The sequence below is a fragment of the Sminthopsis crassicaudata genome, chromosome 6 (assembly GCF_048593235.1).
Source record: "Sminthopsis crassicaudata isolate SCR6 chromosome 6, ASM4859323v1, whole genome shotgun sequence".
In the NCBI taxonomy this organism is placed as follows: Eukaryota; Metazoa; Chordata; class Mammalia; order Dasyuromorphia; family Dasyuridae; genus Sminthopsis; species Sminthopsis crassicaudata.
In genome coordinates, this window is record NC_133622.1 from 236083177 (window position 1) to 236101158 (window position 17982).

At 54.4% G+C, this 17982-nt stretch overlaps 1 protein-coding gene across 34 annotated transcripts in view; it reads left to right on the top strand.

Moving 5' to 3' along the window:
• MADD (MAP kinase activating death domain) overlaps positions 1-17750 on the top strand; it is a 40102-nt gene extending 22352 nt beyond the window's left edge. For 4 of the 34 annotated variants that reach the window (XM_074273840.1, XM_074273839.1, XM_074273858.1 and 1 more), the window contains exons 16-36: positions 138-197; positions 541-643; positions 872-1058; positions 1352-1502; positions 1803-2009; positions 3526-3579; positions 4516-4616; positions 4780-4863; positions 5172-5330; positions 8838-8946; positions 9247-9309; positions 9527-9647; positions 9740-9845; positions 10309-10419; positions 11032-11139; positions 12958-13122; positions 13245-13317; positions 13419-13525; positions 15088-15157; positions 16585-16631; positions 16835-17750. In XM_074273840.1, the coding sequence (XP_074129941.1) occupies positions 138-197; positions 541-643; positions 872-1058; positions 1352-1502; positions 1803-2009; positions 3526-3579; positions 4516-4616; positions 4780-4863; positions 5172-5330; positions 8838-8946; positions 9247-9309; positions 9527-9647; positions 9740-9845; positions 10309-10419; positions 11032-11139; positions 12958-13122; positions 13245-13317; positions 13419-13525; positions 15088-15157; positions 16585-16631; positions 16835-16942 (2294 nt within the window). In that variant the 3' untranslated portion in view covers positions 16943-17750. Of the gene's footprint in view, positions 1-137; positions 198-540; positions 644-871; positions 1059-1351; positions 1503-1802; positions 2010-3525; positions 3580-4515; positions 4617-4779; positions 4864-5171; positions 5331-8837; positions 8947-9246; positions 9310-9526; positions 9648-9739; positions 9846-10308; positions 10420-11031; positions 11140-12957; positions 13123-13244; positions 13318-13418; positions 13526-15087; positions 15158-16584; positions 16632-16834 lie in introns of those variants that run through there. The other 30 variants (XM_074273842.1, XM_074273843.1, XM_074273860.1 and 27 more) reach the window with 30 other exon arrangements.
• Positions 17751-17982: the final 232 nt, after the last annotated feature.

The following is a 17982-nucleotide window of genomic DNA, read 5'->3' on the forward strand; positions in this document are numbered from 1 at the left end:
CCAAAGGCAGCAGCCCCTGGAAGTGGGGCTCGAGGGCCGAGTGCTGGGTGTGTGGCATCTCCTGGCTCCAGCTCCATCGAGGGGTGTAGGGGGTGGAGTATCGCGGTGCACCTACTAATTGTGTTTTTATGTCCCAGTATTTGGGCTAAATACTCTAATGGAGATTGTTACTGAAGCCGGCCCCGGGAGCGGTGAAGGTGGGTTTTGCCTGCAAGCTCTGCATGACCTTCTTTCCCGAGCATCTTCTGTGCCTGCCTGGGGGCCATCTTACCTGTGGGGCAAGCAGCCTCAAACGGGCCTCCCGCCTCGCCCCGTCCCCCACGATGCCTCTCGCTTGCCCGCAGCGTGTTACCGGTGCCGGGGACATGCATGTGGAGTGGCCTGGTCTCCGTTCCCACCTCCTCCACGCTCCCTTGGCTGGTTTCTGCCTCTGTGTGGCGCCTTGTTAGGAGGGGTGTGGGCCGTGGCTCCTCCAGGCAGCGTGGCATCAGCGCCAAGCCCGGAGAGTGAGCAGGCCCGCTTCTGCTTTCCTGGCTGCAGGAACCCGGCGAGCCTTGGTGGATCAGAAGTCCTCAGTCATCAAGCACAGCCCCACGGTGAAGAGAGAGTCTCCATCCCCTCAGGGACGAGCCAGCAATTCCAGGTAATGGCTGGCCAGGTGGCTGAGTCAGCAGAGTGGGTCTGAAGGGTGTCCATGAGGAAGGGAGGAGAAGAAGACCAAGGGGGGTGCAGCAGGGAGCCTCAGCACCCTCAGTGCCCCCAGGCAGGGTGGGCCTAGCTTTTGCTCAGGTTCTTTACTCTGGGCCAGTTGGTGATGGGTGAGCGGGCCGGGCCAAGGGCTGCCCCTCTAGAGCAGATTGTGACCCCACAGTGAGAACCAGCAGTTCCTGAAAGAGGTGGTGCACAGTGTTCTGGACGGCCAGGGAGTGGGCTGGCTCAGCGTGAAGAAGGTGAGGAGGCTGCTGGAGAGCGAGCAGCTCCGAGGCTTTGTCCTGAGCAAGCTGAACCGCCTGGCACCCCCAGAGGATGGCGCCCCCCAGGAGACAATCCCTGATGTGGTCAGTGAGCTCTCGGGGCTGGGCAGTGGGGACAGGCCTGAGGGATTTGGCCAAGGGAATGGGGAGGGCCTGAAGGAGCCGGGCCGAGGGAGCAGGGCAGGCCTCAGGAAGCTAGGCTGAGAAGCAGGCCCAAGAGAGCCAGGCTGACAGATCCAGGCTTAGGGAGCTGGGCAGGCCCAAGGGAGCCAGGCCAAGGGAATAGGGCGGGCCCGAAGGAGCAAGGCCAAGGTAATGGGGTGGGTTCCAGGGAGCCAGGCAGGGGCAGGTCCTAACCCCTGCCCTTGTATTCTCAGGAGATAAGTCGCAAGGTCTACAAGGGGATGCTGGACCTTCTCAAGTGCATGGTGCTGAGCCTGGAGCAGTCCTATGCCAACGCCGGCCTGGGCGGCATGGCCAGCACCTTTGGCCTTCTGGAGATTGCCCAGACCCATTACTACAGCAAAGGTAAAGCTGACGGCACCTGTGTTCCAGGGCATCTCTGTGGCTTGAAGTCTTAGAGTCTGGGGCCCTTGGGGAGGTCACTCAGCCTGGATGATCAGAGGCAGGACTTGAAGCAGGCCAGCCTCCTAAACACGCCCCCTTGCTGCCTACCTTGTTTTCTTAGGAGTGGACAATTCTCAGCCATGAGAAGCTCTTTGAGCCTGCTTCCTGTGTTCCTGGCTCTGCCTCCATCACCATGGCCCTTTATCCTTGACTCGTTCTTCCTACTTCTCTGGCCACTCACCTCAGTATTCTTTTCCTCAGAGCCCGACAAACGGAAGAGAAGTCCCACAGATAGTGTACACACACCAGTTGGCAAGGATCCAGGCCTGGCTGGGAGAGGCGACCCAAAGGCCATGGCACAGCTGAGGGTTCCCCAGTTGGGACCACGGGCACCAAGTGCCACAGGAAAGGGTCCCAAGGAGCTGGACACCAGGAGCCTAAAGGAAGAGAATTTTGTGGCTTCCATTGGTGGGTATTGCTGTGCTTGATGTGGCGGACCGGTGCCAGCTTTGGAATCTTCCATCCAGAATCCTGTCCTTGTCTTTCCCACACTTCGCTTCTAAGAGAGGAGGCTCTCTGTCCCTTCCTAATACACTCTCATTCTTTATTCGGTCCCTTGTCATACCTTGACTCTGCCTACACAGTGGGTGGGGTCTCTCTCAAGGGTCAGAGGGGGGTAAGGAGGCTCCATTTTGGAAGTTGGGCTGCACTTCTGACTTCCTTGCCTCGTTGGCGTCTGGAGTTTCTTTTTTGTACAGTTAAGAGGCCATGTGGGTCCTGGGAGGCTATGAGGTGTTGGTAGATGTGTCCATAGTGAAAAAGGTAGTCTGGACCTGTGTAGCCCATTTTGTTCCCCATCCTTCCTATCCACTTCCAGGTCATAGTGCTGACTTCCATGGTGTCTGTCCAACAACCCTCACACTCCTCTTCATCTTTGGGATCTCTAGCTTGGAAGTGTAGCAATCTGAGCTAGTTTTTTAATGAATATCTTGGCCTTGGCTTTGGCTAAGATCTTGATGGACTGAGATTTCTGCAGTCCCCTTAGAGGAGAGCGAACCTTCAGCAATAGAGGGGGGAGCTCTCTGTGTACCACCCCCAAACCAGCTGACCTTGAGCTGCCAAGGCCCTAACGTGCTCTTACCTTGGCCCTAGTTCCCTGAACAATACACTTCATTCTGTCGACTACTTGTCACAACTCTCGGTGATCGCTGCTTTATCACCAGAAGGTGGTTATGGATAAAACTCAGGTCCAGCCAGTGCTTGGCCTTGCCCAGTGGGAGCAAAGCCCTGCCAGCTCAGTGAGAGGCCCTTCTCACCTTACATCTCCTGAGGGAAGACTTCCTGAATCGTGAGATCAAAACTCTCTTCTTTAGCTCTATAAAATGCTATTCTGTAATTCTCCTATGTCCCCTCTGACATTTGCCAGAAGGGAGGGGGGAAGCTTGGCTTCCATCGGACCTCCAGACAATCTGGAGCGTTCAGTAGAGGCTCGAGCTAAGCTGTAAGTCCATCTGACTCGCCAAGGAACGAGGACTAGCTCTGAGGCTTCTGGAGGGGGGAAGGCAGACTTTGAGGGGGAAGAGTTCTTTTGCCAGCTGCTGGGGGATAGGTTGCTAACTAACTAAATAGGCCTCCATCCATCCCTAAGCCATCAGAGTTAATCATGTCTGCATTCAAGCTCTTGAAAATCTTTCACTGCTTGTTTGTTGCCTAAATAGTCAGTTTCCTCCAGCGTGAGTCTAAAAATTATCTTGTCCAAAAAAAGGCTATTTCATGTCCTTTTTACCCAAGATAAGGCCGACTGCCCCGATGGCGCAGGAAGTTCAATGCCCTCCATTCTTTAGTCTGTAGAGAGCCGTTGGCCTCTCGATTTGGAATAGCCTGGCCTGGATCTCCTGGGGTGGGGTGGGTTTCCATTCCGCCTGTCTGACCAGCCTCTGACTCTCTCTGTCTTTCTCTCCTGCTTGCATTGCATCTGGGGTAGAGTTGTGGAACAAGCACCAGGAAGTGAAAAAACAAAAAGCTTTGGACAAACAGAGTAAGGAACAAACGCCCCCTCCCCGCCCCAAAGTTCCCCATACCTGCCAACTCCCCAGGCCCAGCTGGAGCAGGCTTTCTGCGGCAACCCTATCCAAATTTGCTCTAGGGGATATTTGGAATAAGTGAGCAGGTAGGTGGTATGTGGATTTACAGGTATGAGGCCTGGAGACCCCTTCTCCCCCTCATAGCTAGAGTTCCCACGGAGTAAATCCCGGGGACCTGGTTCTCTGTGCCGTCACAGTTGGTGGGGAGAATGCTTGCTTGTCTGAATCCCTTGTTGGACGACATCTCCCTCACCTACTAAAAGGCTTCTGGGCACAGTTGGCAGAGATGGGTGCTGCCCCTCCTGTGTTGAGTCTGTAGCTGCACCTCCCTCCCTGGTGCCTTGCCTAAGGGTGCTTTCTTGCTTTCTGTCATTCTGTCCTTCTGCCATCCCATTGTGGGGGTGTGGGGGAAGAGGAAGTGGGAGGCCTTTGTCTTAGATCTGGAGGCTTGGAGGAGGCTGAGCAATGTCCAGTGAAGCAACTGCTATTCCTTTGCCTCATTGGGCATTGCTTCTCAAGCCCTTTCAGACATTCACTTGGGAGCCACTGCGTGACCCTTCAGTTTGCCTCAGGCACCAGTGGAGTTCAAGCTGTGAGTGCAGTGTTGTGCTTTAGACTTTTGTGTCTGGGGCTGGTCTACCAAGGGTTGGCCTAGCACAAGCAGAGGGTTACAGAGCCCCTTGGAGCCAGGTTGGATGCTTCTCAGTTGGCTTTTGAGGAATCTGGGGGCCTGTTAATCCAGTGGGACACGAGGAAAGCAGTCCACGGAAAGGTGACTGGGACTCTGCTGAACAGAAAAGCTGTTCTGTTCTCTCTGTCCCCTCACCATCCTGTCCCTGTGCCCATGATCCATGCAGCCTGGTAACCAGATATCCCCTCCCTATCCTCAGGGCCTGAAGGAATTAAACCTGTCTTTGACCTTGGTGAGACAGATGAGAAAAAGTCCCAGATCAGTGCAGACAGCGGAGTGAGCCTGCTGTCCGGTTCGCAGGTTTGTGACAATCCTGTCCGGGGCTGGATCTAGGTTGCCATTTTAGCCCCATTCTTTGATCCCTCCTGGGAGGGAAAACATGGAGGTGGGGGAAAGGGGAAATGAGGGCTTCTTACGGAGACTGCAGGTAGAACAAGTAACTCGTCTTACTCTCTAATTTCAGAGAAGTGACCTGGAATCTATCATTGGCGCAGGCCCGGCAGTTATGGTCCGAAGCACAAGCCAGGATTCTGAAGTTAGCACTGTGGTAGGGGAACACCACACTGGCATGTTGGGAGTAGGGAATAGAGAAAGGCTTAGAGACTCACCCTGGTTTCAGTCCAACAGGACTCCTACTGTGGTCCTGCCTGTTCATGGAAAGGTCTGTCTGAATTGGGACCAGACCTCGAGACGTCCACACGGACAGTTTGTAAATAACAAAGTACTTCTTGGGAACCCTTGACACTTCGGGGTGACTACTGCATAAGAGTTTCAGCAACTTAGGAATTCCTTGTTCCTTGTTCTAGAATTTCTTTGCCTTGGGGAGCCTCCCTTACTGCTCATTTCCTCCCCCAGGTGAGTAACAGTTCTGGAGAAACATTGGGAGCAGACAGTGACCTGAGCAGCAATGCAGGTGACGGACCGGGTGGTGATGGCATTGCCCACTTGGCAGGACTTCGTGGCACTGTGTCTGACAGCGAAATTGAGACCAATTCTGCCTCAGGAGCCATCTTTGTAAGCTTTATTTTCTGCCCAGGGAAGGCCATTTCTCCTGTCCAGACAGAGACAGGGCTAAGGATATCCTTGATATAATTAAGAGTTGGTTTTTATGTGGATTTCCTTCAGGCTTTTTTCTTCCTCACAGAACTCTTTGAATCTGTATGAAAAAGTAGAGCAGAGGTTTCAGACATGTGGCCAAACAACATTCCCGAGTGTGATCTGAACCAAATTAAAATGGGATTGGAAAATATTTATCAAAATATATAGAAATACAAGAAAGTATAGATAATTCTGCATTTTAAAACTAAGTCATCCCACCACTGGGATGGCTTTGCAGGGACCCTTATGTATGGAGTAACGGTCCTTCTTTCTATTTTGACACCACTATTTTTAGTAACATTCTCTTGACGATCATTTGGACACCTAGCCTAATATGATGTAATTATAAGATCAGTGTGTGAAACACTCAAAACAATTACCTAATATCAAGGCTGTGATTTAAGATCATTTAGAACTAGTCAACAATAACAAAGTCAGAGCTGAATTGGTCTATACTACTGTAGAATTTCTCAATCAATCAACATTTATCAACCTCTGGAGTGTACTCAACTCTGGAGATACAGAAAACAAAAGCAAAACAAAACAAAAACAAAAACCTCTGTCCTTGAAGACTTATATTCTTTGAAAGGAAACAACATAGAAATCAGAATTTACAAGACGAATTAAAAGTTGGATGAAGAGGAGATATGGAATTAACAACTTGGGGAACAAGAAAGCCTCCTGTAAGAGGTGATGCTGATGCTGAGTCTTAAAGGAAGCTAGAGCTTCTAGGAAAGGGGGTTGAGGAAGGAAAGCATTCTGGGTAGGAGAGCCAGCCTGCTGTGTGTGAGGAGCCAAAAGAAGGCCAGTATGGTGGGTTCACCAGCTGCACAGAGGGGAGGAGGATGTGAAAAGACTGGAAAGCTGGGAAGGGTTTTAAATGACAAACAAGATTTTATATTGAGTAAGGAGATAATGGGAGTCACTGCCATTTATGTAATTGAGGCAGGGTGTGTGACATGGTCAGACCAGTGCTTTTAGAGAATCCCTCTTGAGGGCAGCTAGGTGACACTGTGGAGAGAGCACCAGCCCTGAAGTCAGGAGGATCTGAGTTCAAATGTGGCCTCAGACATTCACACTTCCTAGCTGTGTGACCTTGGACAAGTCACTTAACCCCAGTTGCTTCAGTAAAAAAGAAAGAAAGAAAGAAAATCCCTCTGGCAGGCAGGTGGAGACAATACTAGAGTGGGAAGAGGCTTTTGAAATAGTCCAGCCAGTGAGAGTCTGACTTTGTGTGTGTGAGGGAACTCTTTATTTGAAATGGAAAGATTTGGAAACTGATGGGAACTGTGGGGTGAGTGAAAGACAGAAGTCAAGGATGTGGCCACAGTTGTGAGCTTGGTGGTGCCCTCTCTAATAAGAGGGAAGTTCAGGTGAGGGGAGGTGTTTTGAGGCACAAGCTAATGAATTCTATTATGAGCATGTTGAATTTGAGGTGCTTACAGGACATTCAGTTTGAAATACAGGTAAATTAGTGATGTGTGTGAGAAACTAGCCCTGGGTAACTAGATGTGGGACTCATCTGTAGAGAAATGATCATTGAACTGACAAGATCTCCAACTGAGAAAGAATAGAGAGAAACTAAGACAGACCTTGGGAGAAGCCTAGGACAGTTAGTGCTCATGTCAAGGAAGAAAATCCGGCAAAAGAGACTGAAAAAGGATTGGGCGTTGGGAGAACCGAAAGAGCTGACTTGGGCAAACCCAAGGAGAGGATTTTCCGGAGGAGGTGGTCAGCATGGCAGGAAGAAGGAGGCCATTAGTTGGGGCATTTAAGAGCTCATCGGTAACTTTGGGTAGAACAGTTTTGAGTAAAAATGTTGGAACCAGAATACAAATCAAAATACAAATACAAAAAGAATGAGAGGCCGGAAGTGGAAAAACTGATGATCAACTAAAATGTGTTTATCAAATATCTATAGTGTGCCAGTCACTTTGCGAAACACCTGGGATTTAGAAAAACAAAAATATAGTCCTTACTCTTAAGGAGCATGTATACTAAAGGAGGAGACCACGTGCACTGTGCACATGCAAGGTAAAGACTGCGTAAATGGGAGGGAATTTAAGAGGAGAGTTTCTAGCAGTGACTGGGAAAGAGCTCTTTTATGATGGCTTCTGGTTTAGACCTGGAGTTTAAGTTGCTTATGGATCCTCCATTCAAAGTGCTAGGGTGGCACAGAAGTCACTCATAATGAAGGTAGAATAATGGAGGAACTGGGGGAATCCTTTGTTTCAGTTATTCCCGCCAGCTCACTGAGAAGATCCTCGTGGCTGCTCTTTTCTGGCAAGTGAGGCTGGAAAGCCCTGGAAGGCAAAGGGTCTTGCCATAGGTCGCACCAGAAGGCGCCAGCCAGGCTGCCCTTGGAGTCCTCTCTCTCATCCACGTCTATGCGAGGCTGCCTTTTCCATGCTGGTCTCTCATTAAGTAGTCTGTTGCATTCGGTTCTCCAGCTCATTTGCCGTTTTGTCGGTCAGAGATGGGAAGCAGAGATCCCCAGGGAGCTTTGGGCTTTGGTGTCTGTTGGTCTGTGGGGAGGCGAGAACATGACATTTAAATGGAATCAATTATTAATACTGATGATCATTCTCACCTGCAGGGCCTTCTATATATGTTCTGTTAATAAAAGAGAGTGCTACTGTCCTCTTAGGGTGGGGAGTTGATCTGAAAGCTGACAGTATTATGCAAATGCTGAATCTAATCTAACTGGTTTTAATGAACATTTCCTGTCCTCCCATAACTTCTATGTAAAGAGTTCAGAATTTGGGATGGTATTTTAAGACATGGTATTTATACCGCCAGTCTAGCAAGCCTTCACTCAACTGTGTCCCCAGAAGGCTTTCTGGCTGTTTCTGTCACTGCCCCTGCTGTGAAATTTATCCTTGCTGTGGGCCAGGCAGACCTCAGTTATTTGGGAGGTTGGCTTGCTGAGAACAATTGCCCAAACGTTCTGATTCCTAATAGTGGGTCTTGAGATCAATTATATTAAGCCGCCATTGTCTAGGAAATAGACCGTAGCTCTGTCATCAGTTTGCAGAATTGCTTTTTCTCGGCCTGCTTCGTTCTCATTCCCTAGCCTTTATCTGATTGGTAAAGGATACTGTGAGAATGAATATAAGAATGTTCTTGTTAATTCTATAGAAACCCTATCTAGCTTTTCCTTGAGTCAGGTAGGGACTCGAATAAAGAGTGATAAGAAGGAAAAGCTTTAAAAAAAAAAAAAAAAAAAAAAAAAAAAGGAAAGAAAAGATAAATGGAAAGTTTAGGTAACAATAGAAATGGCAGTAATGGAAATTAACATTTCAGACTGTTTGGTAAGGCCCAAGAGAGAGCAGAAAAGCAGCAGTTACTGGGCTGTTTAGAGTAATAGCCCTCCTGATGGTCGGTCTGCCCTGTGGCAGCTGATCTCCCATCTCTTCCTTGCAGGGCAAAGCCCACAGTCTGAAGCCAAGTACAAAGGAGAAAGCAGTGGGCAGCCCCATCCGTCCTTTTGAAGATGTGAGCCAGCGTGTCTACCTCTATGAGGGACTCCTCGGTGAGTGAGGGAAGAGCTGTCCTGGGCAGGCAGGCTCGGATGGGCTAGATAGGGCCAAGGGTGAGCAGGCGCTGAGGCCGACAGAACTGATCGGTTCCCTGGGAGCTGGTACAGTCACCCGGGTCACACACAGCGATCGCCTGTTTGAAGACAAACAGTTTGCTGGGGTAGGAAGGAATGAGCCATGAGCGATCCTGGATGAATGTGCTACACTGTGGTGTTTATCAACGTCCTGTTTATCTTTCTTTTCCTGTATTCCCTCCTTTGCTGCCATGACCCTTCCTGCTAATAACTTGGTAGGAAGGGACAAAGGATCCATGTGGGACCAGTTAGAGGATGCAGCTATGGAGACCTTCTCTATGAGTAACCACCTTTCCTTATGTATCTGTCTTTTCCACCTTCCTGGGAGGGGCTGGTCTAAGTGAGAGGCAGCTGGGGCAGCTGGCCGCCATGCTGTAGATTGGGGGTAGAGTCCTATGCTCCTTTCTTCCTGGGGGTTTGCGGTGGCTCCCTTCTTGTGGCTGAGTAGCCATACCCAAATGGCTCATTAGATCTCCTGAGCAGCCTTTCTGGTATTCAGGTAAAGAGCGTTCTACCCTGTGGGACCAGATGCAGTTCTGGGAAGATGCCTTCCTGGATGCCGTGATGTTGGAGAGAGAAGGGATGGGCATGGATCAGGGACCCCAGGAAATGATCGACAGGTACAGAACACAGTTTGGACCACATGAACCCAGATTCTTCTGCTTCCTACTGTACTGCTTCCGGGCTGACTTGATTCTTTTTCCCTGGGCAGGTACCTGTCTCTGGGAGAACATGACCGCAAGCGCCTGGAGGATGATGAAGATAGATTGCTGGCCACACTCTTGAACAATCTCATCTCCTATATGCTTCTGATGAAGGTAATGAAAGCTGGGGAATCTGGTCCGCTTGAGCCTTGTTACTGTGGCTGCTGGAAGGGCCGGGCCTGCTCTGGGTCGCACTGAGTCGCAGCATCCAACTGCAGCCCTTCCTAAGGCTGTGAAAGTCTGACGCCAAGTCCAAAGGCTTGCCATGAGACAGTGGGCAGCCTTGGAATGGGTGAAGGTCTGCCCTGACCAGATCCAGAACGTGCCAGGATGCTAAGGGACACTCATTTCTCTGGGAAGGTGTCGTAGCTCAGTGCCATGACCTTGCCAGAGCCAGCTTGCTTCCAATTACTCTGGTAAAAAAGCACCATGCTGTTATACTCAAGGGGATCTTTGCCACTGCTCCTTTCTTGATTCCAGGGACATACTCTCTCCGTAGTCCTCTTTTCCCTCCAGAGAACCGAACCTTGAGTTGGGGGCTGCTGTCCACCAACAAGATCTTATTTTGGCTTCCTAGGTGAACAAGAATGATATCCGGAAGAAGGTGAGACGCCTGATGGGAAAATCTCATATTGGGCTTGTTTATGGCCAGCAGATAAATGAAGTATTGGATCAGTTGGCCAACCTGGTGAGTCCATGCTGCACTCCCCTTCGGGCTCTTCTCCATCCTCATCCACCCTCTATTTAAGAAAGGCAGATAGTCCTAAGGCATGTAGGGAGGAGGACCCTGTAGAGCTGGGCCCCTTGAGCCTGGTGATGTCAAAAGGTTTCCTCTTGGAAGAAGGCTTTTAAATGTATAAAATCCCTAGAAGAAGGGAAATCAATTGTATTGGAATACAGGTATCAGAATATGAAAAAACAAACAAGCAAAGCTCATGAACCCCAGACTAAGATTGCCTGTTCCTGAGAGCTGGTTTCTTCCCCTATGGAGAGCCTGGCCATCCCGTTGGACTCCAGAGGCGCTCTTTTATTCTGATTTAGAGCACTGGCCGTACTGAGCCCAAGGGCATAAGTCTTGTCAGATAGTACAAACTCTTATCTTGGAGATGTCCCTGGTGGGAGGGGTTGGGGGGGTCTTTTCAGGGTGATGGGGTTCCTGAGAGTTAAGACCAGAGCTAACAGTGAGACCAGGCTCAGTAGAGGCCCATTCTCAGCCCCAGTATTGACCAGCTCCAGTGCTTCTGCCCAGAGTCCTTAACTGGGATCAAGGACAGTCCCTAAAAGGTGTCTCCTCCACCAGAATGGGAGGGACGTGTCTCTGCAGCCGAGCGGCAGCCGTCATATCAAGAAACAGACCTTTGTGGTGCATGCAGGGACGGACACCAGTGGGGATATCTTCTTCATGGAGGTGGGTATCAGTTGGAAACATGAAGAATAAATAGACTTCTTCCAGCTGAGAAACCAGAGGACATTTGTCCGTGGGATCATAGGATTATAGGAGACTAGAGCTAGGGCCGAAGTGCACTTGAAATCACTTGGACCAAGTAACAGTGGGAAAGTGACAAGTGATTTCTTACCACAGGTTGATTTCTTTGGAATTTCAAAACATATCTGTTGCTTAGTGATTTCAGGATCCAATGATTAGCCCCCTCCCCACCCCACTACCTCCACCAGATTAGAAGAACATTCCAGTTTGGCTCATTTGGGCTTGGTTTTCCTGATTATCAGGAGGCCAAATAGAGGAAGCCTATCTATTTATTTATTTTTAAGGTTTTTTAGGAGGCCTATCTTGAAAAAAGAAATGTAAGCCACAGGTTGATGGGGCTGCGGGAGGGGCTGGCAGTCTCTGGTAGACTACACCTGCCCTGCCAGTCCTTGGCTGGATGGGATGCCAATTTTAGCCAACTGGGGACTCGGAGGCACTTTCCCTGTGACGTGCCTGTGAAGAATCTCATTTCCTCAGCTCCAGCCGGGCACTCTGCGCAAGGGCTCAGAGCTTGCCACATCCCTCCCGCCAGGGCTTCCCAACCATGCTCTGGATCTAGGACAATCCCGGACCCCCAGAAGCGTGCCAGCCCCAGGACAGGGCTCCACACACAAACGTACCCTCTGCCTGTCTGATGCTGATCACGTTGAGGTCATAGACCGCTGCCCCAAGCTCACTGGCCATAGCGGACAGCAACAGGTGCCATTTCCATGCCCTGAGCTAAAGATTCATCGCACTGGTGTCTAAACATCTGAACCATGTCCTGGTGCCCCGAGCATCTCTTTGCCCCCTCTCAGGCCTGTTGGCTTATTGCTCTGGCATATGGGGCAGTGTGTTCCTTTCTGTTTTTCAGGCTGTGAAATGGAAACATGATATTTGGCTTAAAATCACAGCCAAGACATATTTAACTTATATTGGATTACTTGCTATCTTGGGGAGAGAGGATGTAAGGGAAGGAGGGAGAAAAGTCTGGAATACAAAGACTTATAAAAACAAATATTGACAACCATCTTTATAAGTATTTGCAAGATAAAATACTACTGAAAAAAATCCTGCAAGATAAAAAAAAGCCCAGCGAAGCTGTACTAGAATTTAGGAGCTTCCAGTTCTCATTGAGCTGCTTTGACCTTCTCTTTCACGGTGGCGTATCTCCACTTCATGGAATCCACAGTAACACTCTTGAATATTAACAGTCTCTTTGCCGGCCTTGGGCGTCTTTGGTTTAGACCAAGGGTATTTCTACTCCCTTTTCATGAGCAAAGTCCTTCGAAGCCACTTACAGAAATGAGTTATTTTCTCTAAAACACGTTCAACTTTGCAGAGCTAAACGCAGTTGTCCTAGGCAAAATGTATTTGTCACATGGAATAATACCAGGGCAGTCTGAGGGACTAAGATTTATTCAGAAGTGACTAGGAGGTGAAAAAAAAAAAAAGAAAAGAAAAAGAAAAAGTGGCAGAAGCCACTAGAAGCGCCTTCATGCATTGGTCAGTGTTGAGATCGGGACTCTCATCTGGGCCCCCGTTCCCTGGCGGGGAGAAGCCTCTGCTCCTCCAGGACATCAGAAGTGGAAGGGCCGGGCGTGTCCTTCCCACCCCACCAGGCTTCTTCCTGCAGGCCTCTCCTCTCAGGAGGCTCTGAGGAGTGGAGGCCAAGGGAAGCAGTGTGGGGCAGCTGGGACCTGGCCAGGAGCCCCATGGAGAGACCTGGGGGGCCGCTGAGCCCACGTGTATCCACTGCAGGTGTGCGACGACTGCGTGGTCTTGCGCAGCAGCATCGGGACCGTGTCCGAGCGCTGGTGGTATGAGAAGCTCATCAATATGACCTATTGCCCCAAGACCAAGGTGCTGTGTTTGTGGAGACGGAACGGGCCCGAGACGCAGCTGAACAAGTTCTACACCAAGAAGGTACAGGCTGCGTCCCCTGGGCTGGAGGGTGCGGGGAGGACCCCTTATGTGGCTCAGATGGGAGGGGGGGGCTGGACGGGGCTGGGCTTTGGCCTAACCACCCCCTTCCCCATGTGCTGCAGTGTCGGGAGCTGTACTACTGCGTGAAGGACAGCATGGAGCGAGCCGCAGCTCGACAGCACAGCGCCAAGCCAGGTGAGAGCCCCCTTCCCCGCCTCGGAAGCAGGACCTTTCTGGGGGGTCAGAATGCCGTCAGGGAGCTCCCCGGGGCCTGACAGCCTCCTTCCTCAATACAGGTCCCGAGCTGGGCGGTGAGTTCCCAGTGCAGGACATGAGGACAGGCGAGGGTGGCTTGCTTCAGGTTACGCTGGAGGGCATCAACCTTAAGTTCATGCATAGTCAGGTAGGTTGGCAGGAACAGCAGGAGGCCCTGCAGCCCACTCCTTGGGTGCGGGGCAGGGCCCCCAGGGCCACCCCAGGGAAGAGAGAGAGAAAGAGAGAGGGACAGCTGGTGCCCGTGGCGGGCCTGGGCAGTGGGCAGCGGCCCCTCCCAGCTGCAGGCAGCCAGAGGGAGCAGGAGATCGGGGTCAGGCTCCCGAGGGCAGTGTGAGGGGGAGCGTCTCCCTCGACCCCTCTCCGTGTCCCCCCCCCACCCTGGCTCTTGGGGTGCTTTTCTTTGCTTGGTGCGGTCTGTTCTGTGAGTGTGGCCCGGCCCGTCTCTCCGTGTGTAAAGCTGGTGTCTGTCCTGCACTGGGGGGTTCTTGCCTCTCCCCTCCCGCATATGCTTCCCCTCCCCGCTCCTTTCCCTTACTGGTCCCTGACTCTGCAGGCTCTCCGGACACAGCGGCCCCTCCGCCTCTCCCCCGTGTGCTTCCATTATAGGACCCACGACTTCTTCCTCTCGGTCTTTTTTAACACCGTGTTCCTTTTCCTTAAGCTAATTCCATTCTGCAGCCAGCGCCTCCTCCTGGGCCCCTTTCAGCTGTCTCTTCAGCCAGGTGGCTTCCCTTCCTTTCCCTGCTGTTCTCACGCCTCTCCCTGGGGTCTCGAGCCATAGCTGCTCATGTGCCTCCACTGCCACCCCTGAGCGGGCAGGGGATGCCCAGCGAAGGTGACCCTGCCGTAGGACCGGGACCTTCTCTTAGCTCCCGGCCTTTCACCGCTGCTGATTTCAGTGGAACCTTCTGGGCAGTGGAGGGTGCCCACCTAGCTCCCCAAGTGCCTTTCCATAGCAGGGCTTGGGAATTTTCTAGGAAGCTGACCTCAGGCCTTCTCATATCCAGGAGGGTTCCAGGGCCTTCTGGGAAAAGGGCGTCTGTGTTCTCTATATCCCTCCTGCAGCCCGATGAGGCTTGGCCGCCCCATCCCCTCATGGTTCCCCGCTCATCCTCTTGGGCCTAAATATGACCGTCCCGACTGGATGTCTGCACATTGTCCTCCACGCTGTCCCAGAGAGAAGGGGCTTCGAGCCTCGACTTCTGTCCTCGTGGCCTCCTTTTCTCTTCAGCCCATAAACTGGAGGCAGTGCGGGCCTTAGAAAGCCCCCATTCTGGCCACCAGTCAGTAGCCCCTGCTCCAGAGGGCCGCTCCAGCTCATTGCGCTCTGAGGGGAGTCTCCCCCGTGCCAGCCCTCTGCGCCGGAGGAGGACGCTGGGTGGGCCCGCCGGGAGGCCCCGGGGTGCAGAGGCCTGCCCGAGGTCCCGGCCCAGGCCAGGAGAGGGGCCGCAGGGTTGGGGGTGGTCAGCCAAACTAACGCCTTCATTTCTCTCCCATGCTTTCTCCTCCGGCCAGGAGCGGAAGGTACTCGCCCTTTCTGCTGTCTTCGCTTCTTAGCCTTTTGAGTTGTGTGTGTGAATTCTCTCCTTGGGCAATGGCTTCCCGAGGCGGGGCGGGCTGCAGCTGGGAGGCCGGGCTCCGGGCCCAGGCGGCTGAGGTCCGACGCCATCCTCCCTCCCTCTTTTGCAGGTTTTCATAGAGCTGAATCACATTAAAAAGTGCAATACAGTCCGAGGCGTCTTTGTCCTGGAGGAATTTGGTAATTACCCTCTTTTGCTCTTAGGTCTGGACTCACATGGCAGTAACTCAAACCTCTGCGCTGGCGCACGCGGGGCTGGCGGGCAAGATGGCGCCCAGACAGAGTAGGCCCCAGAGCAGGGAAAAGGCAGAGGCCGCAGACAGGGGCTAGGGACGCAGGTGCCAGGAGAGAAGGGCCTCCCGGGCCCGGGCCGGACCCGCCGTGGGGGGTAGCCCACCAGAGCCCCCCAGCCGCTGCTCCGGCCACCTCGTGCTCCAGCTCAGGCTGTGAAATCTCCGTCCTCAGGAGATTCACCGGGAAGGTCCCAGGGAAGGGAGGGGGGATAGGCTGAGGCCCAGTGAAGGAAGCTAGGGCGGCTCAGGCCCCCCAAGGAGAAGAGGCAGCTCCCAGCTGGGAGAGGGGGCCCGGCCGGCCACCCCCAGGCCAGGAGTAGTAAGCGGGGCCATCACCCCGGGGCTTTGAGTTCCTGCTGTGTTTGTGCTTCACTCTCTTGTGCCCCTTCATCGCTGCTATGAAAACCTTCGTTCTCCAGCAGGTAAAGTGATCTCAGCTGGCACTGGCCGGCCCCCTGCCTCAGCCCCCCAAAAGGCGGGGGGCTCCCTGCAGGCACATTGCTGACTCTCTCTTTTCTCCCTTTCTCTCCCCCCCCTCTCCCCCTACTCACTCCCCCTGTGCTGGCTCCTTGGTTCTGTGAGTGCTCCCCCTTTCTTCCTGCGGGGGGGCCCCCCAGTGGGGGGCTCCCAATTGGGGAGAAGGCCTCGGGGTAGCAGCTTCTCCCTCTCGATCCTGGCCTCTGCTGGCCTGGGACCCCTGTCCCCGGGCCAGGATTAGGTGCGCTCCTTCCCCTCTCCCTGCTCCTGGGCCCGAGGGGCCGCGCGTCGCTCCCCGTGGCCCCCGCGCGGGGCATTGTGGGCCGCGGTCTTGTGTGTCCTCTGCCTGCCGCTCCCCTCGCTCCCCTCTCTGGGTGCTGTGCTCGCCTGTTCCTCCGCTCGGTGCGTCTGCTCCAGAGCCCCGACGCTCTCCCTCACACGGGCGGGCCTGGCTCCCTCCCACCGCGGGGAGGAGCCGTTACCAGCCGGGTGGGTTTAGCATCGCCTCCGATCTTCCTCCTCTTCCAGCCCTGGGGGCTCCTGGGCAGGGATGGGGGGAGACGGGGGAGGGAGCTCGGAGCAGCGGCTCCCCGGTGCGGCGCGGGCCGGGGGGCACACGGAGGGCACCGGGCGCTGGCCAGGCAGGAGGGTCCCGCCCCCGCGGCGGCTGCAGAGCTTCCCGGAGGCTCGGGAGGGAGCCTTGGCTGCCGCGTCTGTGGCCACCGAGAGGGGAGGGAACGCCGGGCCCCAGCGCTGCCTCCCGGGGGGCCCGCCGCCCCTGAGCCGGGGCGCTCCGTTTTGAACTCTCTGTTTTGTCTCTTGCCCGCCCGGTTTTAGTTCCTGAAACTAAAGAAGTGGTGAGCCACAAGTACAAGACGCCGATGGTGAGTGCCCCGCCCCCCGGGCTGCTGGGGTCCTTCCCGCAGGAGGGGGGTGGGCCCTGCCGAGCCCGGGGGAGGAGCCGGCGGCATGGCGGCCGGAAGGAGGAGGAGTCACTGGTGGTGCCGAGGCCCCGAGGAAGCTGCCCGCGCCGGACTCGCGGCCCCGCCCCCCGCGGCGCTGACGGGCCCGCCTCTGTCTCCCCCAGGCCCACGAGATCTGCTACTCCGTGTTGTGTCTCTTCTCCTACGTGGCTGCCGCGCGGAGCAAGGAGGCCGAGAGCCGAAGCAAGCCCCCGCGGCCAGTCTCCAGCTGATGGAGGGGCGGCCGCCCCTGCCCCCGCCCGCTCCCCGGAGACCGCCTGTCCCCGTGACTGGACGTGCGCGTGCTCTGTGAGCCCTGGGCCCGGCTCGGCTCGGGCTCCGGCGTGGGCGCGCGGGTCTCCTGTGAGCCCCGTCCCCAGCTTGAGCTCCAGTGTGTGAGCGTGTACGTCTGTGCGTGTGGCCAGTGGGTCCGGCTGACCTCCTCCCTCCCTGCTTTGCCCCCCCCAGGGCTGCTGCCCCTGGGCCTCCCGGACCCACTCGCGTGTACCGTTCTTGTGTCCTGCTGTGTTTTGTCTGCCCCTTTCTGTGTCCTTGGCACTTTAACCGTCCAGGAAAAACTGTGCCCCCGCCCAGCAGGGCCTACCCCCAGCCCCTCCGGCCGTGCACTCCAGCGGTCTTCTGGTATAGCCCCCATCCCTGGTGAACCAGGGGGGCCGAAGCCCTCCCCCGCCCGCAGGGGCTGGTGAAAGTGGGGCCGGTGCCGGCTGGAGGCTGCCGGGCGGGCAGTCCCGCCCCCTCCCCCGCGTCACCAGCACTTGCTGCCCCCACTCCCTTTGACCTGGAGCATTCGCTGGCTTGAGGGACCGAGAGTGGGGGCGTCTTGGGCCCAGGCCCCGGGGCGCCCCCGGGCGGGCTGAAGAGGGCGGTGCGATTACTTGTCTGCAGATGCTGCCCATGCTGAGGCGAGGGGAGGGGGTGGCGAGCGAGGGCTGGGTGTAAATACTTGTGCTCCCCGTTATTTATAGACCGTGTACAGCCACTACGTGAATGTCAAATAAACGTCCTCCCTCCTGGACTGGCCAGCCGAGTGGGCTCGGACTCCTGTGTGCCCCTCCCGTCACTTCTGCTGCCTGCGGCCTCTTGGGGTTTAATCCCTCTGGAGTAGGGGTCTTCGGACGTGCCGGGGTGGAGCTGGGCAGCCCGGACTATGCTTCTCCCCCTCCCCGCCAGGAATAACACATTAAAGGGGCGGAGCCGGTACTTGTGCTGTGAGTTGGGCTGGCCACCAGAGGGACCCTGTGATCCGTCTGTC